Source organism: Poeciliopsis prolifica, unplaced genomic scaffold (genome assembly GCF_027474105.1).
Source record: "Poeciliopsis prolifica strain line A6 unplaced genomic scaffold, Auburn_PproV2 SCAFFOLD072, whole genome shotgun sequence".
Classification (NCBI taxonomy): domain Eukaryota; kingdom Metazoa; phylum Chordata; class Actinopteri; order Cyprinodontiformes; family Poeciliidae; genus Poeciliopsis; species Poeciliopsis prolifica.
The window spans coordinates 196,996-221,211 of record NW_026562447.1 but is presented as its reverse complement, the minus strand read 5'-3'; the positions used below and the strand labels follow the sequence as shown (position 1 = coordinate 221,211).

General features: G+C 38.6%; 1 protein-coding gene across 21 annotated transcripts in view; it reads left to right on the top strand.

Moving 5' to 3' along the window:
• The window catches only part of scrib (scribble planar cell polarity protein), a 69,724-nt gene that overhangs the window by 29,836 nt on the left and 15,672 nt on the right, over nucleotides 1–24,216 (top strand). For 14 of the 21 annotated variants that reach the window (XM_055020870.1, XM_055020866.1, XM_055020880.1 and 11 more), the window contains exons 7-29: nucleotides 423–497; nucleotides 603–747; nucleotides 1,509–1,627; nucleotides 1,718–1,917; nucleotides 2,980–3,146; nucleotides 3,304–3,434; nucleotides 4,033–4,158; nucleotides 4,266–4,442; nucleotides 4,796–5,173; nucleotides 7,409–7,471; nucleotides 10,437–10,526; nucleotides 10,610–10,687; nucleotides 10,763–11,080; nucleotides 12,801–12,881; nucleotides 15,333–15,575; nucleotides 15,835–15,945; nucleotides 16,650–16,943; nucleotides 17,366–17,554; nucleotides 18,018–18,137; nucleotides 18,455–18,511; nucleotides 18,924–18,980; nucleotides 19,466–19,546; nucleotides 22,595–22,957. In XM_055020870.1, coding sequence (XP_054876845.1) covers nucleotides 423–497; nucleotides 603–747; nucleotides 1,509–1,627; nucleotides 1,718–1,917; nucleotides 2,980–3,146; nucleotides 3,304–3,434; nucleotides 4,033–4,158; nucleotides 4,266–4,442; nucleotides 4,796–5,173; nucleotides 7,409–7,471; nucleotides 10,437–10,526; nucleotides 10,610–10,687; nucleotides 10,763–11,080; nucleotides 12,801–12,881; nucleotides 15,333–15,575; nucleotides 15,835–15,945; nucleotides 16,650–16,943; nucleotides 17,366–17,554; nucleotides 18,018–18,137; nucleotides 18,455–18,511; nucleotides 18,924–18,980; nucleotides 19,466–19,546; nucleotides 22,595–22,957 — 3,663 coding nt within the window. The remainder of the gene's footprint in view (nucleotides 1–422; nucleotides 498–602; nucleotides 748–1,508; nucleotides 1,628–1,717; nucleotides 1,918–2,979; nucleotides 3,147–3,303; nucleotides 3,435–4,032; nucleotides 4,159–4,265; nucleotides 4,443–4,795; nucleotides 5,174–7,408; nucleotides 7,472–10,436; nucleotides 10,527–10,609; nucleotides 10,688–10,762; nucleotides 11,081–12,800; nucleotides 12,882–15,332; nucleotides 15,576–15,834; nucleotides 15,946–16,649; nucleotides 16,944–17,365; nucleotides 17,555–18,017; nucleotides 18,138–18,454; nucleotides 18,512–18,923; nucleotides 18,981–19,465; nucleotides 19,547–22,594; nucleotides 22,958–24,216) is intronic. The other 7 variants (XM_055020885.1, XM_055020883.1, XM_055020882.1 and 4 more) reach the window with 4 other exon arrangements.

Here is a 24,216-nt window from a genome sequence, read left to right as displayed (position 1 = left end):
CACAGACTCAAATATATTCATGTAATTTAATAAGACTGAGGATCATATATCGTCTCTGACTATATGCAGTCTTCTGATCAGGGCTGTAAACGTTTTGTTTATACTCATGTCATCATATTTACTAAAAATTATGGATAAAATATTACAGGAAAGTACAAGCCTACAAGAATTAAACCAACTAAATGTTTGGCACCAGTTTATAGCAGATCTAGAGAACAGGAAGTCATGACTTATTAACATGATGCTCAGATACATTCTTGAGCTCAAGGTTTCGGTTCTCTGAGATCTCCGTTTTTAACAACCTTCAGATGAAAGACAAAGAACCCTGATTTTCTTGTCTTTGCACCAAAAATAGCAACCTTATATTCTGTTTTCAACATCTTTTCCTTGTTTTTCTTGTCCTTTATCCTGTTTTGTTTTAGCCGGACACACTTGGCGCTCTCCCCAACCTGAGGGAGCTGTGGTTGGACCGTAATCAGTTGTCTTCATTACCACCTGTAAGTACAGTTTTTAAATGAAACTCGTGACGTTTTCCTTGACGAAATTATTGTGCTGTGCTCTGATTACACAGTTGTACCTGTTCATTTATTTTCTGTGCTCAGGAACTGGGAAACCTTCGGCGGCTGGTGTGTCTGGATGTCTCTGAGAACCATCTGGATGAACTTCCTGCCGAGCTGAATGGCCTGCTGGCTCTCACTGATCTGCTCCTCACACAGAACCTGCTGGAGGTCGTCCCAGACAGCATAGGTGAAGAAACTTAACCGGACTGGCTTCTGCAGGAAACCTCTGAAGCTTGCAAAGTGTTTTTTTTTTCTTTTTTCTGCAAAATGATGGTTGAAATAGAGTTGTTAAACAAGGATGATGCTGCCCTCTGCTGGAATAATAATTTCAGTGAAAAACCTGACCAGACCTGCACCAAGTCTCTGAATTGAATTATTTCTAAGCCATGTACACCTATGTTTGGAATTCCATTTATGTGTTTTGAAAAAGATATGATGTATGGAAACAGGACCAGACGTAGAAAGATAAGGGCCTCTGGGCTAGTGCCAGTTTTGATGCCCTACCCCATTAAATAATAATAAAAATATGGATTTTTCTCATCTAAATGACAGTACATTAATAGGTTTAAAACCCCCTGGAGTTTTCAAATATTTGAGTTTTCTATACATTGATAAAAATTTAGCAATATTAAAACAGCACGTTTTTTACGGGCCTATAAGTTTTATATAAGGTACAATGTAAAACATGCAATCTAAGTCCTTGGTGCCCTGGACAACTGCCTCATTAAGCCTTTTCTAAAGTCTCAACCAGTTTAAGAAAATATTAGCATTTTCAGACTTTTCCGGTTTCATTGTCCAAAATGCTGTTTCAGCCACGCTTCCAACCTTCCTGAACTTTGTTTTTAATAGTTAAAAAGACAGATCCCTCCAAATAAGAATAACATTTTGTCTCTGTTTCTGAGGGATTGTTTAAATTTCTAAATGTTTTATTGTGTGTTTTCTTCCCAGGTTGTTTAAAGCAGCTGTCCATCCTGAAAGTGGACCAGAACCGACTAACTCAACTGACCGACTCTATTGGAGAGTGTGAAAACCTCACAGAGCTTGTCCTGACAGAGAATCATTTACAGGTTCCCCGACTTTACTCTGATAAAGTTAGACCATATGTGCACACAATCCAAATGAACCAGATTTAAATGTCCTTTCATTTCACCTCACAGTCACTTCCTCGCTCGCTGGGCAAGCTGAAGAAGCTGACGAACCTGAATGTAGACCGGAACCGGCTCGGCAGCGTGCCCAAAGAACTCGGCGGCTGCGCCAGCCTCAACGTCCTCTCACTGAGAGATAATCGCCTGAGCAAACTGCCCGCTGAGCTGGCAGACGCCACCGAGCTGCATGTGCTGGATGTGGTCGGAAACAGGTAGCAGCACCTGAACCATTTATATTTTGTTAGATTTATGGAAGAAAGAATCTCGTAGTGACATGATGAGTCATCAAATCTGGAAAAGTCTGGACCATTTATTATTAGAAATTCTTGAGGTGGGAAGAACTGGATTAGTTTGGAGGGGGAAAAATTGCAATTTTATATATATATTTCTTTTTCGTTTTATTGATCTAAAATTGTTTTCAAATAGTTGTGTAGATTATACATTTCTGATTTTTGGTGTGACAATATTTGGTTTTTTTTCTGTAATTTCTGACTTTTCTGAGGCACAAACCCATAGACTTGTCACAGTTACTGTGACAGTAACATAGGCCTGTTCGGATGACAATTACCCCAGAAATTATTAAACTGTCCTTTTTGAGACAATTTATATTTTAACTAATATAATAAAAGCATGATAATTTGCATACTTCTTCTCAAAGATCAATAAACTTTCATTTTCAAAGAATATTTAACACTGGAACTGGAAGACTTGTCAAATAAACAATAAATATAATTGATTATACACCCTCAAAAAACAAAACAAAACAAAATTGCCCTTTAAAACATATTAATCATTATCAGACAGGAAAAACAGGCAACACTACCAGGAGGGACTTTTGTAAAATTAAAAAGTGCAAACTAACTGCTTTGTACAATTTGTCAAACGTTTGCAGCAGCTTTTCAATAATATTAAAGGGCAACCTCCCATTAAAGAGCATGCAAATGGAAAATATTGCTCTCATTTAAATTTATCATGCCATCCACTCATTCACAAATCTATACCTCCATAAATCTTTCTCTCTGTGATTCACTTTAGCTTTCCAAACAACCAATAGTCTGCCGAAAGAATGATTAGACAGTTTTTGTTTTTTTTTGTTTTTTTGCAGTTTATGTATTTCAGTTTGACCTCTATGAATTAAATTCTTTGTAATCTTGGTGTTTACACTTGAGACACAGATCTTAAGTTGTCTCTGACATTAGGGTTTTGGCCTTCTTGGTTCTTATTCTGGAGGAAACTGTTCTGGTTGATCTTATTACATCTCTACTTTTATCCAGATTACAAAACTTGCCTTTCGCCTTGACAAACCTCAACCTGAAGGCCATGTGGCTCACAGAGAACCAGTCGCAACCAATGCTCAAGTTCCAGACCGAAGATGACGAGCGGACAGGAGAGAAAGTGTTGACCTGCTATTTACTCCCCCAGCAGCCATCACCAAGCCTCGGTGAGCCTTATGATCTCGTATTTCTATGATAAAGTGACTCAAATAATGCTTTATGTTCCACTAATAAACTTTGATTATTCAGTGTTGACCTCTTAAGTTTGATTGGAAGGCAGATTTGGGTGGTATAAGTTGAGTAAGTGCGCTCGGTATCCCACAGAGAACCTGCTCCAGAACAGCGTGGACGACAGCTGGACAGATAGCAACCTGAACAGAGTATCCGTCATTCAGTTCCAGGAGGAGACTAAAGCTGAGGAAGAGGAAGATGATGAAGCTGCAGCAGAGCGCAAGGTGGAAAAATTGCTACGCCGCCATCTTTGAATTCTTTGAATTCTTAGGAATTCTTATTCCTACTCCTATCCTCCATCATCAACGCTGATCATTTTGGTTGGAAAAGAAATAAATAAAAGATTTTGTGTCTTAACTCTTATGTTCTCTTGAAAGTCTACACTACCTATACTAATTTTAAGTCCCAATTTCTCTTTGGAAACTATAATTATTAATGTTCAAAATATTTTTCCACATACAGGATTAGGTGAATATTTAACTGTCAGTATTTAATAATCTACAACTAAGGATAAAATCTCCAGTTTATTGGACAAAGTAATTTTAAAATTGTGTCCTAGAATTGTGTGACAAAGTATGCATCGGCTTTTATCATTTATTGTGCTAAATTTCTTACCATAAAAATGTTAAATTTCAGTCAGTAATGTTTAAAGCCCCCAAAACTTCTCCACTGTTTGTTCAGTATCCATAAATTTGAAAATATGGTTAGATGCAGTTACTTTAGTGATACAAATCACACATCTTTATGTGACTGGTGTTCAGATGAAGCGTGTTACAAATGGGAATGTTTGTCTAGAGAAGGATTTGCTTCTCTTTTCCTCAGGGCCTCCAGCGCAGAGCCACCCCTCATCCCAGTGAGCTGAAGGTGATGAAGAAGGGGATAGAGGACAGGAGGAATGAGCCTTACACAACCAGACTTGATGGAGAAGATGAGTCACTTGACCCACAGGTAATAAAAATACTTTGTGTAAAAATGTTGTGCAGTAAAAATCCTATAAAACTTTGAGATTTCAGCTATTTTTATCAACAATTCATCAACGATTTCACTGCTTTCAGGTGAAACGACTGAGTGACGTTTCAAATCAGAGCCATGACTCCCAGATGTCCAACAGCACGCTGTCGGCCACGTCCCATGAGGAGAGACACAACCTGGTGGCTTCCTCACAGCTGGTGAACCACCAGTCCCCCCATGAGGAGGAAGACCTGGATGAGACGGAGGTGGAGTACATTGAGGTAAGAATTGTTTCATTAAAATTTTTGATGTTTCAATAAAAGCAGCTGATTTTGTGGTGCTACTTTAGAAATATCTGCAAGGAATTTTGTAGAACATACTTTGCTAAAATAATGACTTTGTAAATGTCCCCCAAACTCCTCAACATCAAAATTCTCTCATTGCTGAAGCTATCCCTTATGTGGGTGCACCTTTTTTTTCTTTCCACTTTCCATGAACAAACTTGGAGACAGCACATTTTGAATGTCTTCTTTAGCTGCAACTTTTTGTGGCATACACTCCTGTTAGATGGGATCAGTGACTGTCTGCAAATTTTAAGTTTGTAAAAAACACTCTAATCTCCGTCTTTCTACAGCCAACTGTGCACTTTGCAGAAGAACCGATAATCCGGGGCGGAGTTGAGGACGACGAAGACGACATAGAGAACGGCGAGAGGAGCGACGAAGACGACGACAGGCCGACGATCCCCCCGGAGAAGCAGCGGCTGATCAGAAAGGACACGCCGCATTACAAGAAGCACTTCAAAATCAACAAGCTGCCCAAACCCGAGGCTGTGGCCGCACTGCTGCAGGGCTTCAGTCCCGATGGGCTCAATTCGCCAACACGAGCTGCTGAGGGCGAGCCGGACGAAGAGGAGGAAGAGGAAGATCAGATTGTAGGCACCCCTCAGCTCCATCACAGAATAGAAGAGCTGGACGACCTCCGGCATCAGGGCAACTCCAGCCAAGTAAAGGTAAAACCGATTCAGGCTCTGGTAGGATTCAGCACATTTAGTCAGCCACTAAGTCACTCTGTTCAGACTTGAACCGCACCTCACACACATTAGAGATTAAAAGTAACCTCACCTGAGAAATAAGATGCATATTAACTTTATTTCTGTGAATAAAATCAGCTTTTGCTGCAGAGCACTGACTCAGATAAAGACTAAACTTCTCACCATTACAAATCATCTGCTGATTTTCACACGCTGCTTTTGTAACATTTCACCCCAATGCTTAAAAATTATGCTACAGAAGTCTGATCAGGTTTTGCTTATTGTTATTAAACTTTGTAGCATTTGGGGAGACTTGATGACTTGTATTGATTTATGATGAAATCTTGTTTAACACGGCAATCATCTCACCAAATCTGTTCAGTGTGTTTTTAATGAGTGTGGTTCTGTTTGTGTGGCTGAACTCGGACCAGCCAGAACATCTACTGGCAGAGCTGGAATGTGAGATCCAACGAGCCTGGTTTCCTAATTATCTTAGACATCATAAATTGTAAATCATGGGACAGATTGATGCCGAATTCCTAATGCGTAAAATAATTTAGTAAATTACCTATGGGTAATTTATTAAACCTCAAACTAGCTGCGTTTTCATTGATCATTTACTTTCACAAATTGGAAGTGCAAAAAAAAAAACTTAGCTCAATGGAAGTACACCAATTTTGAAAAAGTAAAGTTTTTTCATTAAAAATTTGAGCCTGGTTTTTAGGTTGTATCAAAATCAGTACATTTTGCATAACGTCAATAAAAACGCTTTTTTCACATCACATGATTCACATGATCAACAACCAGAAGTTACTACTGGTGGAAAAGACAAAGAAGACTACAGGAAGTGTTAGGAGGAATATTTAGTCTACAAACTTATTCACATATGTTCTTTAATTGCTTTTCTTATTTGATGGAAATGCTGCAATTGCACTTTCCGACATTAGCTGAATATTGACCAAGTTTTGCGTACAAACTTTAACTTTCTGATTGATGCCCTTAAATCTTGCTTCCAACATCACATTATGCTATCTATCTATTTTATGAAGTGTACCAATTCTTCCTGCAGCAAAACAACCCCACAACATGATGGTGCTACCTCTATATTTCACAGTCAGGGTGATACAAGTATCCCAATTTTTTCTCCAAATTTAATACTGGTTGTTATGTCCAGACAGTTCACCTTAAGTTCCATTTCTCCAAAAATTAAGATTTTTGTCCCTGTATGTATTTGCGAACTACAATCTGGCTTTTCATGTTTCTTTTGAAGTTAAGGCTTCTTCGCTCAGTGGCCTTGAAGCCCATGTGTGCACAGAACACGTTTCACTTTGGATAACAAAACTGTCTGTTTTCACAAGACTTCCTAATATTTCAGCAGATTTCTTTTAACTTTCCCATTATCTCAAACAGTGAAGCAAGGTGTGGCCTTTAAATAAATCCACAGATGTTCCGCCAATAAATTCAAAAGTGTCTGACACCATCATCTGGGCTTTTCCTTATTGTTTAAAGAAATGATTTTGGAGACATTTACAAATATCTGACATTATTCCTCTCATGCTTGTGGCATTCAGTAAATAGAAACAATTTTGGTAATTCTAACTGACCTAAAACGAGATGTTTGGTCTGATTTAACTTCAGACAAGGAGAAAAAAACATATGTATATTTTATGTATGAAAACTTCTGGTTTCAGTCTAACTATACTGTCAGTGTCTATTATATCCACTTTCCTGGTTTTAACTTTCAGTTGTTCATCATGTGTTTGACAGCCAGATCTAAAAATGAAATAGTGGCAACTAAAGCAGCAAATACAGTTTTTAGCACTTCATTAATTAAAGATCAAATATATTGTGTCCCTCTTTTAAATCTAAACCTTGTAGATAAGATGAAGCTTTCTGGCAATTCTTTGTTAGAGTTAGTAGGTTCTTCTTCTGGTTCAGGAGCTTTTGCTTTCTTGTTTTTGCTCTCGCTTCACACTGGTTGTTTGTGTTTTGTTTTGCACTCTGGCTCAGCTCCTTGGTCTTGTCTTTCCACCTCTGCCTGTATTTGCTTTTGGTGGCTGGGGAGCAAATGAGGGCTCACTTCTGCTTCAAGGCCGGCAGAAAGTGATGTGACGTTAATGGGAGAGCGTGTACCGTGTGGGTGTGGGAATGAGTGGATATTTTAATTTTGGCCTGACTAATCCGCATGCTTCTCGCTGGTTCCTGTCCTAACAGGGGGTGTCATTTGATCAAGTCAATAATCTGCTGATTGAACCTGCTCGAATTGAGGAGGAAGAGGTCTGTACCTACTCTTTCCCATCCAGTGTGCCTATCTGTGCATCACCCACCCAGGCTAACACAGGTTTAGGAAGTGGAGAAAACAGTCACACAAATCACAAAGAAAACTAACAGATCCGTTACTGGAGTGTCTGTGTGGCAGAACCCAAAATCAGGACTGGAACATCACTGATAAATATTTATGGTTAAGATGAAAGGCATCCACTTTGGCACCTGTTAAGAAAACATTATAATTATTAATGCAACAAGTAAGTGATTTTTTTTCTGTCAACTCTTCTGGTGATTGGTCAAAAAATCATATTTTGCAGATTTCTCATTTAACCACTTAAGCTTATGTTATGCAATATGAAAAATGCATATAAAAAATCCTAATAAGCAATCAAATAATGTTCTTTTAATATACAATTGATAGTTTGTAGCAAAGCATGCATCTCTAATGAAAAAAAATACTTTGAACATTAACTTATGAAAAGTTTAGCCCTTTCTGCTTGGATTAAGTAATAACCAAGTAGCAAGAAGTGCTTAATAGATTTTTATTTTTTGTTTTTTATAGAAATTGAATTGGGTGAAGCTAAAACCATGCCATTGTTGAATAAAACATATTTACAGTCGAACTGTTTTTTTAAAATTTTTATTCTAAATGCTTAAATTTGTATTTTTTTGTACAATTTTAACCGTGTGTTGTTTTCTTCAAATGTTTTTTAGACTCTCTATATTAAGTTAGCAATGACTCAATTGCTGAATTAAGTAACTATTTCTATAATTAATCACTATTTATCCAACTATTTCAGGCCTAACCATTTGTGCTTAATAGCGTAACTTCAGTTATGAACTCTTTATCTGTCTCATGAAGCAGGTTGTTAATACAAAGTTACCAAGGCTATTTTGTGATGGTATATAATTATATTTTACGCATGTATTTCTCACCATGCATTTTCCTGAAAAGTTTTGGCAGAGATTTACAGCCAAACTGTAAATCCAGAGAACTAAATGTTGGGCAGGTCAGGGCCTGTGCTGTTAAATGTTTCTTTTCATACTAAATGTTGTTCTGTCATCTAAGATGTTGCCAATGCTTCCATTTCTTTCTTTCATTGTGTAAATCTGTCAAGCATCAGGTTCTGGCACACTGCTCTCCCTCTGCTGCTTTGCTCCATGTTGTTCCATTTATGTAGATTATTTGTAGCAGAATGTTATTTTTATAGAAAAACATCTTCAGGTTAACCCGAAGAATTGCTTTGCATGGATGAATCTCTGAGCATCACTTTAAGTATAGCTGTTTAAATATCAGATTGGGTGTTGTATTAGATGTGAGAAAGAGCATGTTTGCTCCACCGTCTTCTTTTCTATAGTATTCATCTACTCTCCTTGCATGACTAAAACTAAAATATTAAGCTGCTTGTGTAAAGATTGCAGAAGAAGAACACTTAGTGCATCTTAAGATAACCTAAAAATATAAAGCACATTTTGTGAAACACAAAGTCCTGTCATGTATATGATGAATGCATGTTATTTGTGATGTGTCCTGATGGCATGTAAATAGCTGTATAGCAATGAAGGCTGTAAAACTTACAGAATGCAATCCATTATGGATTGTTGTGGCGAATTGAGCTACTTTATTTTCCATTTTTACAGCCCATCTTTGACTAAAATTTTATTGTTCTCCACACAGTATAGGAATTCTCCCAATAGTCATAGTAATATTGGCCAAATCAATCAGATAAGTCAAACTCCTCTGCCCATTTGGCTTATCAGAGTGACCGAATCTTCATCAGCATAGACAGAGCACCTGCATAGTTTAGATAATTTTTAATAGGATGCTTTTATTTATTTATTTATTTATTTTACATTTTCAAAAAAATGTTTTACTCCCTGACTATCTTAGCTAGAGAATGTCCCAGTATGAGATGTGAAGGTGTTGGTGAACCAGTATTTGCCATAAGTATCTTCATACACAATGGAAAGGCAAGTCAGGTATTCTATAGCAGTGTTTGCACATCCTTAAAAAAAATTAAATTTATTCAAAAAATGGTAAGTTAACCTTAAATATGCTAAAGTCTTAAATTTTGTTGTGGCAGGGCTGTTCAGTCTTGTATCTAGGCTTTTTTTTTCTTGCGGAACTTTTCTGTCAGGTAAAAGTTAGAGTCAAGCACAGATATTTTGTTGCATTCTGTGACACGCGGCGGTTGGTAAATAGCTGCTAATATACTGTTACTCTTTCTAGCTAGCAAGCTTTTTTTGCGTCTTATCATGGATAATTCCCCAGTTAGCTGGACAATGTTTCTTTTTTCCACTGGCTCACTATGAACTAATACGATCCGCCAGTTGTCCTCTATATTTCAGGCTTAAAAAAGTCTTAAATATGACTTTCTGAAAACTGCAGGTACCCTGCGGATTGTGATGAGGATTTTACTAAAACGCTTGTTCATTCTTCAGTCATGTATATCTGGAAAAACAAACCATATTTCACTGAGGTTAAACTGTGGGAAAAAAATAATCAAAAGCAGTTTCCACATGCAGGACTCTTCACTCTTCTTGCTGTTACTTGGTGTTTCTTTATTGACTTCGTTTCAATTCAGTTTGCATTTCTGCATGATCTACTTGGAGAACACACACCCTGTGTGTCATCTGCCTTTTCTAACCAACCACTGAGTACACGTGTGCATCTAACGCACATTTTTTTATTAAAGGGAAGCCTCAAAGTTCAAAAGATACTTAAATAAAATAATCTACCTTTGCATTATAACTAGAATAGGTCTTCTGGCAAACTTGAGTTCATTTTTTATGGAATCTTTAAGCTACATCCATGACTGACACTACCTGCTGGTAAACTGAGGAGGGAATTCAGTGTTTAAACTGGAATAACATTTTTTAGAAACTCCTCATCACTTTTACCTGTACAAAAAGAAACTTGTTTTCTGTGAGATGCATTCCTACTATTTCTGACTTCTTTCTGATCAACTTGCAGCACTCGCTGACTATCGTTCGACAGTCTGGTGGGCTTGGTATCAGCATTGCTGGGGGGAAAGGATCTACGCCTTACAAGGGAGACGACGAGGTAATAAACCCACAAGATTGGGATAATAGAGGTAAAATGCAAACTGTAGATATTAAATACTCTCTTCGACTGTTTTCTTTAAGGGAATCTTCATCTCCAGAGTATCAGAGGAAGGTCCTGCAGCAAGAGCAGGAGTGAAAGTGGGAGATAAGCTTCTTGAGGTAAAAATGAGTTTGGCACGAATAGATTAAAAACGTTTCTGTTCAGGCATTTCAAAGGTTGTACCTGTTTCTCAGGTAAACGGAGTAGACCTCCATGAAGCAGAGCATCACACTGCAGTTGAGGCTCTCCGCAGCTCCGGGGCAACGGTTTCCATGACGATACTACGCGAGCGCATGGTGGAGCCCGAGAACGCCATCACCACCACGCCGCTGAGGCCCGAGGACGACTACTTCCCACGGGAGAGGCGGAGCAGCGGCCTCACCTTCAATCTGGAGAGCAGTCCTAGCGGACCCCGGCAGAGGTTTTCCACCTGCCTGATCCGGAACGACAAAGGCCTTGGGTTCAGCATCGCCGGGGGAAAAGGCTCCACACCATACCGCACAGGAGATACTGTAAGAAGCACCGAAACACAGCAGGGCTGGAACAATTAATCAGATTAATCAATTGTTGAGAGACTTGTCAACCAATTTAGTCATTGATTAATTGTTAATTGGTGTATACAAAACTCTAGAATATGTCATTTTCTGAAAAACAACAGCAATATTTAAGCTAAAACTATACTACTATACTAAAACACGTTTTTTTTTTTTTTAGTTGAAATAAACTTTTTTTTTTGTCAATATCCTCAAGTGACATAGTTTCAGGTTCACCTGGTTTAAATTATATAAAATTCTCCCATTTAGTACAATTTGCTGTCCTAATATTAATTGATAATTGAAAAAAAATAATTAACAGGTCAGTTCTACAACCTATTGATGTTAAGTCAAGCAGAAAGGACTTATTTCAATATTTATTTAGCTGCTATATTGTTGCTTTTTGTACATATTTTTACTGTTGTGTAAAATAAGCTTAAGTAGTTTAAGAAAATATCTGCAGAATGTTTCGTTTTCAATCTGATTAATTAATTCTAAAACAATAGTTTTAAAATTCACTGTGAACACTGAACAATTATTGTTTATCAAGACCATAAGTGGCAAATAAAGAGGAAAATTTACACAGTTTGGTTGGAAAACCTCAGTTGGTTTACTTCCAGGTCAGAAACTATACTGAGGTAAAAAGCTGCAGACACAACCAGTCGTTCCATAACTAAAGAGCGAGAATCGTTTGGGAAGTTGGAAAGCCGCTCCAGCAGGAACTGTCACAGTGAGCGATATCCATCTTCTCTGTGCCTATTCCCGCCACAGCGTCTACAGTCATCACCGCGGTTACAGAGATATGAATAGCCAGCACTGAAACTCGAGCGGTTCACTGTAATTAGACGTGGTGAGGTCGAGACTTGGACCCGCGCAGCTCTGCAGCTCATGAAGCACAGAAAGAAAAAAGGAAAGGCCGGGCAATTTTAGGCAGGTTGGACTGTAAGTGTTGGGTGTTTTTCAAAGTTTTGTTTCTTAATGAGAACCTTTGCGCATTTTATGGCTGGTTGATCGCTGTGTTTGCTTTGGCTAGTAGCTCTAAACGATGATATCTGAAGACATGATGAAGGAATGTTTTACTTTTATTAGAGTGAAAAATACTAGGTTTTTTGTCAAGTCAGGATTGGATTTTATAAAAACTATTTCAATTTCAGATTTTTGTCTGGAATTGATTCTGGGTTGACTGTTGTCTCACACATTCCTATTTCTATCAACCAGACAGTAAGGTAACAAAGTTATCTCAACATTTTAGCCTTTTGCACCAAACATTTTACTTCCAAAGTTATCCAATTTTATCATTGAAGCTCAGAAACTCACAGAACATGACTAGTGGATAGTTTCAAAACAGTTCAAAAAGGTAAAGGTAATTTTATTTGCATAGCACATTTTCAGCAACAAGGCAATACAAAGCAAGGAAATCCAAACAAAATAATAAACCAAAGGAAAGAGAAATATAATCTAATGTCGATCTAAAGTATATAAACTAGGTGTACTTGTTCTGGATTGCTAGATAAGTATGGTCTGGTGAAATTTCATGTCTGGGTTGGAAGAACAGGAGCCTAAAAAGTAGTCCGATAACGTTGATCCATAGTATAAAAATATCTTCTAGTTCATCTTATCTAAGGCTCCTGAAACAAATTTGAGCAGAAGTGACAAAAAGAGAAGATTTAAAATTTGTCACCGTCTGTCTGGTTTTCAGGGAATCTACATTTCCAGGATTGCTGAGGGCGGAGCGGCACACAGAGACAGCACGCTGCGAGTCGGCGACAGGGTGATCTCTGTGAGTAACATCGCTTTACCATAAAACACGTTGTTTATTTTGTATCACAAAAGTACAATATTTAGTCCAACATCTATGTTTTATGACAAAACCTTAAACTGCAAAAACTGATCTTGGAACCTTTTCTTTACAGGAATATTAAACTAAGATTTATATATAATAGCAGGGGGGATGACACACTGTGTAACAGCATTCTGTTATTCTAAAGCATAGACGAAATGTTACTCTAGTGATTGGTCAGGATAGTGAGTTTATTTCCAAGAGAAAGTAGATCCTTGCCTTTACTCTGAGATTTCCAATGTTTCAAATGTAGCATATTCTATCATGGAGGTGGAAAGCTTAAATGGATAAAAACAGAGAATCTTTACAGAAATGCACAGCCATCATGTTGTTTCCTGAAAACCTCACTTATGATTTAGCATTCATGCCAAAAACCTTTTATTTATTGACAGAGAGCTCTTGGCTCTGATTGCAGGTATTTTATTTTATTTGCTAGCTGTAGGTGGACAAGCCGTTCAATATTAATGATACCAAGTTGGTGTTAATATTACCGTGGTAATAGTTTAGTGTAATTTCTCAGCTCTACTTCACAAAAGATTGTGTTCTGATTTGCACAATTTATAATTATTTCACTTTATTTCAGGAAAATACACAAACAGTTTTCTATTTTCACCAGTTAACATGTTACAAAAGTAGTTGGTAGACACCTAAAATTTAATGATATATCAAACTTGCATAAAAAAATATTAGTATTGGCAACACTGGCCTTGTATTTACTTAGTATTGATTGTATACCAGAAAAAGCAGTATCCCACACCTCTGTTGCAAGTGATTAAAATTCCCTCTGTCCACTCTTGCCTAAAAATTGCGCTCCCTCCTGATTTATAGTGAACATGACGGTCAGTTCGGCTTCTAAATTTCTGAAGCAAAAGTTACAAATTTATTAAATTATTGTTTTCATTTATGCTCAGATTTGAGATTTTCTCTGATAACCATTTTCAGGACTGAGCTTGTCACATTAAAGTCCAAATCTTTTGGCCACAGTTGGTAATCTGAATATTTTATAACAATTATAAAAGCCCAAAGTTTCAGAGCAGCTTCTTGGGAAGAAGTGTAAATCATCACATCGATGGTTTACACAGCTCAGGGTGTTCTGCATGACTTTTCTTTGAACATTTGTTTCCTACAGTCAGTAGAAACATTTGTGTTTCTACTGCCAATGAATGCAATGATGCTCTTTTCAGAGGTTTTTCTTTCAAGTCCTGCTGCCTTGGATGTGTTTTGCTTTCTCTGGCGGTTTCTCCCCTCTTCCTCCTCCGATTTTGTCTCATCTGTAATCACATTCCGCCCCTTTGCATGCTCACTAACTCTGAGCGAGCCTCCTTGCCTGCTTGGTGGTGGGTGTGGTGTCAGGCGGTGTTGCTCTGCTGCTGAGGTAGATAGGTGTCACATCACCGCAGCAGCAGAGCATTTCAGCCCTGCGGTAAGAGCTGTTACTGTCGGGTCAGTGCTGACCTCTGCTGGTCAGGATGGAGCAGTGTGCGGTTTGTAACACCAGGCTGTAAAACACATGCAGTATCTTTAAAGATGATTCACATTTTTTGATGGTTTACCTTATTACTTTTACAAATCAATCATGAGAAATATTACGTGACTTTTTCGGAAACAAACAAACAAGAAAAACTCTTAATGTTGAAGTAAAGACCTGTTTCTGCAAAATAACTTGCTTATTTATTTTAAACACATTTCTAATTCAAATTCCATAATATATAAATAACTTTGAAAAGGACATAAGCATAAACCTATTTGAGACTGCTCTCTTTTCTGTCTATATATGTCTTTCTGTACTCATTATTCTGCATTTTAAGTAAAACATAAAAACAGAACAAAGCGATAACATACATTTCTTTCAATCAAACAAACATCCCCCCTAAAATAAAACACAAATTGTTTAAACATCACATCACCACAAACACATTATCCCTACTGTGAAGCACGGTGGTGGCAGCATCTTGCTGTTGGGTTGCTTCTCAGGAGCAGGTCATTCATTTATGAGAACTCTTACATAAAACTTTGTAAATAAGAAAATACTTCAGCATTGGAGCAGGACTTTGAAATGATTCTGCAAATGAGTTTCAAAGAAAGAACCACATTTTTGCCCAGCTGATTATATCTGATCTTGATAACTCATTCATAGATTTTCTCATTAAAGTAACTTCTCGTAATTTTATGACTCTCTTTTACGGTGTCATTTTGTCTTTATTCGGCTAATATTTGATGTATTCTCCCTGGAAAGCTTTAGTAATGAATGATAACATGCAGAATCCAGTTTCAGCTTGATATTTTCAGTTCGGTTTGTGGTAAATTTTCATCCTGTTGGTGGTAAATGATCTCTGGGAGAATCCTGGTGGGCTCACTCCTCCTCCATGGTTGGTTTCACTGTCGATCCAGATCAATGGTGTAGACATGACAGAGGCCAGGCATGACCAGGCAGTAGCGCTCCTTACCGGCACCTCCCCCACCATCGCACTGCTGGTGGAGCGAGACCTGAGCGCACCGGGGGGCTCTCCGGGTCAGAACCGGGCGCGGGCCCATTCCCCTCCGCCCCCAGAACCCTCTGCCTCTCCAGACCAAGATGAGGAAGGCCTTCAGGGGAACCATATGGGGAAGCTGGAGGACGAGTATCCCATTGAGGTGAGACAACACCACATTCTCATCTTGTTGGTCAAGTTTTTCTAGATGTTTTCGTGAAATGCTGCAGAAACCTTATTGATGCTTCGTTTCCCCGCTTCATCCCAAATGCTGTTCAGCTGCAGAGAAGATGGTGCATGGTATGAAGGCTTGTTGTGATGAGAGGAGTGTGCTTTTTGCTTTTAGCCTGCTGAAATGTTGTGTGTGCAGTACAAAACAGACTTTAAGTGTATTGATTCTTTTGTCACATTCACGTAAACAGGAAGTGACCTTGGTGAAGTCAGGCGGCCCTCTGGGACTGAGCATTGTTGGAGGCAGTGACCATGCCAGCCACCCATTCGGCATCAATGAACCTGGAGTCTTCATCTCAAAGGTGCTGCCACTTTTTATTTATTTAAAAGGGACATATTGTGCAAAATTCACATTTTATGTTTTTTTTTTTTTTTACTTCAGTTTGTGTCTTAACTGCTTCTAAAAACAAAGTGTTTTTAGAAACAAAAAGAGCCATTTCATAAACCTTCTAAATGGCATGTATCCTCCGTACAATGGCTCCTGGAAACGACTAATGTTGTGAAGTTAACTTGTCATCCAGAAACCACTGGCTCCCATTTTTGTTGGCTGTGCAGAAGGCTCTACTTCTCCTTTTCAAAGATGTACAGTTGTATAATTGCATATGAGTTTGCAACCGTTTTCGCATGCGAGTGTAAACGTTGAGTCGGGGGGAGCGGCTCTAAAATGACTCTTTCTGAAAGGAGCTCAAAATAGTTAGAAATGATCAGAATAAGGTATCATTATCTAAGAATGGTTATATGGAAAAATGTAATAAAAATCTTTTGCATAGCTAGCCTATCCTAAGCATTTACCTTCAAAATTGTTATATTTGTGTTTGCTTTGTCCCTGCCTATATAGAATACTATGACATTAGTATCAGTAGTAAATTATATCATATGATAGTGAGTTGAAGCAGTCTTCTTTAGTAAATTTGTGTTGTTTTAGTTTGGTGCTGGAAAAGTTTAAAATCTTACCTTGATGAAATATTTTGGTTCTGCTTTCAATCTCTGCTTCTCGCTCCTTCAGGTGATTCCTCACGGTTTGGCGTGTCAAAGCGGCCTCCGAGTCGGCGACCGCATATTAGAGGTGAACTCCATCGACCTGCGGCACGCCACGCACCAGGAAGCCGTGCGGGCCCTGCTGGCCAACAAACAGGAGATCCGCATGTTGGTGCGAAGGGATCCTTCACCGCCAGGGATGCAGGAGGTTCTGATCCAAAAGCAGCCCGGTGAGAAGCTTGGGATTAGCATCCGCGGAGGAGCAAAAGGTCATGCTGGAAACCCCTTTGACCCCACAGATGAGGGCATCTTTATCTCCAAGGTAACAAAACGGATTCATCATGTCCATTTTTGGTTTTGGAAGTTTTTATTTTTTCCAATAAACATTCATTAGGTTTCCACAGCACACACAAGACATTTTTTAAGACATCAGCATCAAGTTATCATTATAAGTGAGCAAACTGGTTACATCAGATCCTGAGAATCAGCTTTTTTCCTCTAAATTCCTGACAAATTTCTCTAAATTTACCAGGAAATTTTGAGAATTTTCTGGTAAATTCTTTAAATTTATGAAGAAATACATTTTTTCTGATAAAATTGCATTTTTTTTTTGCTAATATATCTGTTCTCGTGCTTTAGAAAATTATTATACCTGGCTGTAATTCTGTCGTACAGCTCAGAGCAGAGTCACATCACCCAGTCCTATCGGCCAGTTTGGAAACATAACGCTTGTTTTGTCTTAAGGTGAGTTCGACCGGTGCAGCAGCCAGAGATGGACGGCTGCAGGTCGGCATGCGCATCCTGGAGGTGAACAACCACAGCCTACTGGGAATGACCCACACAGAGGCGGTCAGAGTGCTTCGTGCGGTCGGGGACTCTCTGGTCATGCTGGTGTGCGACGGTTTTGACCCGCGGAAAGTCGCAGCTGTTGAGGTGAGCTCTCAGAAAACACTTTGTTCAAGGAAAAGCTGCATCTGAATAACTGAGTGTTTTTGTTGTCAATTTAAAGCATTTTACCACCAAACCAAAATATGCACATATTTTCTGGCTCTTAAATGTTTGAAAATTTTGACCTACTGATACCAGTTTCTGTAGATTAAGATTTCTCTTCAAGAACTTTAAATGACAAGTAAATAAAAATCTGTCTTAAAGTTGAACAAGTAAACCATCTTCCCAATAAAATATTTTGCTTAAAATGAAATGATTGTTTCTGGCACATTTTGAGCTCCATTTTTATGAGTTCATCAGTTCTGAAATTAGCCGAGTTCTTGTCCTCCTTTTGTAATTGTATGATGTGCATGCTTCTGCATTCCTGAAAATATATGAAACAATTCAATTAAAAATATGCCACAATTCAAAATACTCAATTACAAATCTATGTGACTGTTTATTCCAGGCATCTCCTGGGATCATCGCCAACCCGTTTGCAACCGGCATCGTACGCAAGAACAGTATGGAGAGCATCTCCTCCATAGATCGAGACCTGAGCCCAGAGGAAATGGAAATCATACAGAAGGTGCGATGCGCTAAACGAGTCCACCATGTAGCCACCAGAGTCAGATCTTTGTATCACCCCAGACGAGCGCCGCTGTTTTCCAGTCAGCCCATACATCAAATGTTTTGTGCAGCTATTCTGCTGCAGCAGCAGTTTGGTGTCAGCAGGTGGAATTTGGCTATAGTTCCCCTCGCGCCGTTTGTGAACACACTTATGCTCCCACAATGTGCCGGCACAGTTGTTTATTTTGCCAACTTTAGGTAAACATGTCCTGTTCTGCTGAGGTTTGCTGGATGAAAAGCTTCGAACTGAAGTTGAAATGTAATATTTTCTGGCAGGAGTCTGAGATGGTCAGAGAGACATCGCAGTGGGAGCGAGAGGAGATGGAGAAAGTGGTGAGTGAAACATTTAGTGGGATGAGAAAGATACAAATAGATGAATCGGTATAAGTTTCCTTAGCTGAGAAACTGGATGAATGAAGCTTCCTATCTGTGGGTTTTGTTGGAGAGTTTGTTCCTGCAATGTTTCACCTTGCATGCTTTTTCTGCTCCCATAGAAACGTGAATAGTGTACTTTGTAATCTGTGTGATTTCTACCCTGCTGTTTTTTTTCTCTCACCTGTCCTTCTGGTGTGTTTGGTGCGGCATATAATCACCCAATCATCCCACTTCCTTCCTTTCTGTCCCCCCTCTCACCCCTCCGACTATAACACTCTCCTCTTTAAACAATCTGTCTTCATCGTATCACTCTGTGTGGCTGGTGTCTTCCTCTCTGCACTCTGCTCCTCCTCTTCCTCTCATGGTGAAGGAGCGTATGCGTTTGGAGCGTGAGGAGGCAACTCGCCTGCTAGAAGAGGAGACGGAGGTGAGACCCTGCTCAGACAAACCCGCTGTCTGAACGCAACATTAGTCCAACTGGGGCTGCAGACATCGATTTACACTCAGTTTACTGAAGAATGTCCAACTTTTTGTTGTGGCAGAATTGTATGTATGTAGTTTTCTTTGTTTCTTGCAGAACTTTACTGTCAGGCAAAAGTTTGAGTCGCACGCAGACATCTTTATTGCGGTCTCTGACTCAAAACAGTCGGTAACCAGCTGCTAATATACCCTTGCTAGCTACCCAGCTTGCCTTTTTTGCGTCTCTCATGGGTAAAATGTATTGATTGTTGGCTGGTCGATGTTTGTTTTTGTCACTGATTCGCTTCTTATATCCCAGCAGGAACCCCCAATATTTATATTTTTGTCGGTTTTAAATTTTATTCAATCTGGCATTAGAAAAGGTCTTAAAAAGTGTTCAGTTTTAATGACTGAAACCTGTGTATAGACTGGTTTTGTTTTATTTCTCCTCAGAACCTTGGCACTGGACCTTTAAAACTTGACTACAAAACCCTGGCTGCTCTCCCCACCACCAGCCTCCAGAAAGTGAACAGGGTGAGTCCTTTTTTTGTTTTTCTTTTATCTTATCTTCAGGTCTTGCCTCAAACTAACAGAATTCACCCAGGATGGATTTAACTTTTTGACGTGTTTGAAAACGGGGTCATTGCCTTTTGGGATTCTCTGACTGCGTGTGGCCTTGGTCAGAGACTCAGAATAAGCTCTCTTGGTATTTGTCATGTTTGATCCGGTGCTGGACCTTTTTAAAGGAGAACCGAAACCCCTCCCAGGATTGCTGAATGAAGAACCTTGTAGTGATTTAACTAAACCACAAAGACATAAAGAAGAAAAGCCCATAATAAAGGACTGACGGCATACAACATGAATGTTTTTCGTCAGAATAAATCGTGACAGAGAGTGGGCAAGTTGGGGGAAGGGAACAGCTGCCCACTATCACCTGGCCTGCTCTCTGCGATATTTTAAACGTGCATCTGGCTCTGAGTTGGACATAGCGTGTCCGGTGGGTGGGGACGGCGTCGTCTGAGAGGAACAGACGAGTGTCTTGGTTTGAGCTGTGAAAGTCCTGCTTGGGACGGGTAGTGTGGACGTCTGGCTCTGTCCTTTCATGCTGTGAGTTTCCTCTTCCAGCTTTACTCTTCTGCTCTCTGGTTCTATCAAACTCCTGATTTTCACTAAAATATAGACTTTTTATTTTAAGTTTGACATCAACATTCCTAACAATTGGATGATTTCTTAGCAGTTTTTCTTTAAAGATGTTAAATCATGTCTTCTTTGCTGTTGTAACTAGACTTAATTATAGATCTGTTCTGAGAGAGCAGCAGCACTTAACCTACATACTCTGGGCAGCTGTTGGAGAGATCTGAAGCGCTCCTACATGGTGGTTCAGTGTTATTCATATAAAACCAAATGCATCAGCTTCTAATTAAACTGGAGTTTTAATACAGTTTTTAAAAAGTTTGATGGGTTTAGTTAAGACTTGTAGATTACATATTGGCAGTAAAATATGTTTAATTTTGCTGGAGGCCTGAGAATGAGCCTACTGATGTTGGTCCTAATTTTTTTTAAGTTGGACAAAACAAAACAACTAGACGCTTTTACACATTTTTAATTAAAGCCTCTAGTTTTTGCCATCTTGGATATTATCTTATTTATCTGAAGTATTTTGAAATAAAGGGAAGACAAGTAGGTCTGTCGTAACAAATGTTGCTTATAACATTATTGTGATAAAATATAATATTGTTGTTTTCAGATCCTTTTCAACTAATATGTTAAGACATAATAGTGCCAGTACATTCTCTCAAAGATCAATAAACTTTCATGTACAAACATTTAACACTGGAACTGGAATATATTTTAAATATTTAAAATAAATTAGACAAAAATGGCTTACAAAGTCTCTGTAAACAAAATTGCTCAAATTTCACTGATACTGACCTCTTACTGGTAGATGTTGCAATTTGAATTGTATCAGGAGAAACTAAAATTGCTTAGTACACCTTTCCTGTTGACACCTAATTGTTCTGTTTCTCTTTAAGGAAATTTCATATGTAACCCCTAAAAGCTTAACGAACCGTTGAACAGACACACAGCTGTGAACCTTTCAGCGCGTTGGCATGTTGGCGAGCCAGCAGGGTGACTTCTCTGCTCTAAAAGCCAGCTGTCGCTCACAGACGTCTGTGTCGGTGCCAAAAGGTCACGATTCACATTCCATCCCTCTGACCCTCACGCCGACTGCAGCCCGAGAGCCAAATCTCTGCTTTTCAATAGTCAAACATTTGAGATCGATTGGTCTCAGTTGTAGCTGTGTCTGCTGTTTCATGTTATGCACCCTTAACCCTCCTTTAAAACAGAGGTTGACAGTCTGTAGTAATGTGGCGGTTAAAACATTCTACAAGTTTAGAAACTTATCTTCAAGGCTTCAGAGGAGTTTTAGTGATGCAAGTGACTCTTTAAAGGAACAACCGGCGAATGCGTAAAATTTCTATTCTTAGAGCCATGGACGTTCCTCCTTATCTTCCTTTGGTTCAAGCAGGGTGTCTGCGCATCCTTAAAAAGCCTTAAATTAAAATTAAGACCTTAAAATGTCTTAAAATCTTTTCAAAACATAGATTTACCATAAATCCATTAGGTTTTAAATTTTACAGGATTACACTGTAAAACCCCAAAATCTTAATTTTGTCCAAGAGCAAAAATAACTTACAAGTAATGTTTTAGCTAAATCATTTCTTAATATTTATTTTAAAAGGCATTGAAGTTAATTCAACTGACATATTATTCCACTTGGAAAAATGTCTCAAGTGAAATAATCTGTCAGTTTAACAAGTACTTTTTTCTAATCAATATTAATTGATTTTTGACTCAAAACAAGCTCCTACATTTTGCTAAAAAGTTACTTGAAAGCAAGTTTTGGTTTTTGATATATGGTTTAAAAACTAGACTAAAAACATTTAGTAAGTTTTGTATTTTTGCAGTGTATTCTATCTTGATTGTAGTGTTGTTCTTTTTTTGTATTCTGTTATTTTCTTATTATATTCTTATTATTATTATTTTCTGTTAGGCAAATATTTGTCACATTCTGTGACTTGAGACAGTCGGTAACTAGCTGCTATTTTCCCCTTGCTAGCTAGCTAGCTTCTTTGCGCAAGTGCAAATGTTTCACTTGTTTCTTTTGCCACCGGCTCACTTTTGTACCCAACCCACATTAGACAACAGGACCCTTCAATCATCTTCTACATTTTGTAGTTTTTTCTGTCTTAAATTTCATTCAAACTAGTATTAAAATGGTCCTAAAAAGCCTTAAATTTGACTTGCTAAAACTTGCAGATGTCCTGTTATGGTATTAATTTGAAAATTATTATAACTACTGGTTTTCTCTAAAACTGCTCTACAATAAAACTTCAAACTTATGCTGATTTATTTCCTTTATGAAGACATAAATTATTTTTACCTTCCTGACTTAGAGTGGGAAGCTACTGAACACCATTTTCCTGTTTTCTCTTTATCTCCTTTGTGTGAGTTTGAATATCAGTGAGTCGAGATCCTCCTGTGAGTCTTGTGTCCTCCTTATCTTTTGCTCCTGTTCAGTTCTCTGCCTCTGTTACTCTGACTGCCCCCATGGAGGCCCCCTTGCCGGCCAATCACGGAGCCCCTATAGAGCCCTTCGGTTCGGGCAAAACCACCAAACCCCTCATTGATTATCTCCACCAATCCCAGTTGTCCCACAACGGGGCTTCCAGCGTCCCTGACAGTCCAGCTGTTGACTCGACAGTTTTTCCTGAGGAGGAAGAGGAATGCCTGGTGGACTCGCAGCCCATGTGCTTTAATGAGAACCCCTTCTTAGTGGCTAACCGTAGAGGGAGAGACCTTCCACCCGGAGAGCGGATCCTGTCTGGGCCTCCGGTGGGCTACGGCCGGCAGGGGAAGCTGCAGCCCTGGTTGTTCAGCAAGGCAAGATGGCCGAGTGTAGCTTGGAGGCGGCATGCTGCGTTGCTGTGAGCTTTGTTGCTTCATCCATTTGGATCCCAGTTCCAAATATTACAGTAAAAAAGGGTTTATTTGCAGCTGTGAAGCTGGTTGCAAACCAAAACACAGGCTTACGTTGATTTTCTTTCCCTCTATGATGTGTTTGGCTAACTGTGTGTGTGTGTTAACCTCCGCTCAACAATACAAAGAGTTTATTGCACGCTTTTGCTGTGAGCACAGCTTGTGGCATCTAGGGATGGGCAATATGGACTTAAAGTTTTATTACAATATCTTGTGGTTGTATTATGATAATAACCATTTAAAACCATTTTTAGGAGCTTAGCAGTCATAGCCCACAAATTGAAAAATAAAAAAATTCTAATATGCTTATTTCAGACACGATTTATCACAGTTACTTTGTGCAGTTACTGCACAGAGTAACTGCATTTAATCATATTTTAAATGTATTGATATTTATTGACACTTTAATTGAGCAAACAATAAATAAAATATTAAAAATAGCAATTTGGGGGCGGTTAAAAATCATAAATTAAGAAATTTATTACGATAAATGATAAACGATACAATAAATGCCCACCCCTCGTTGCATCTCTTTAATTATTCAGGATCTTTAATTGTACAGACCGATAGAAAAACTTGACCTTATAGCTTCCTGATAGCTGTGAGGAAGGTCAGGATGTTTAATGTGTGAAATAAATGCAATATTACTAACCAGAATGCTTCACAAGTGCATCTCAATAAATTACTTCATTATTTCAAGTCAAAATGCAAAACAGCTTTTAAAAAAATAAAGTTTCTGGAAAATGTTAATATTAAGACGACTATAGAGCAAAGAAATCAGAAATTTTTTACAGCTAACATTTACCAACAATTTTTACGAGAAGGCTAGGAGTTTAGTGTTCTGTCAAAACATATTGGAAAGTTGAGTGGAAGAAAAAAAGTGCCTTGAGAGAAATGTCAAACAAAACCCATTATGAGGAGTGGACTGCAGCTAAACAGCCACCACATAGATTTATCCAACCAAGTGATGGGTTTATATAATATAAAGAAACTGGACATATTTTTCAATAAGTCCACCTTTTTTTAGTCTTTATTTTTTTGTCTAAGAAATTATTTTTGGGTTTGAACAGAATTAAGTAATTCCTTCAGGGAAGTTAAATTAACCAGCATCTAGATGATATTCTAATTTATTCAGATGGACCTGTGGTTGGATTCTTATCCCT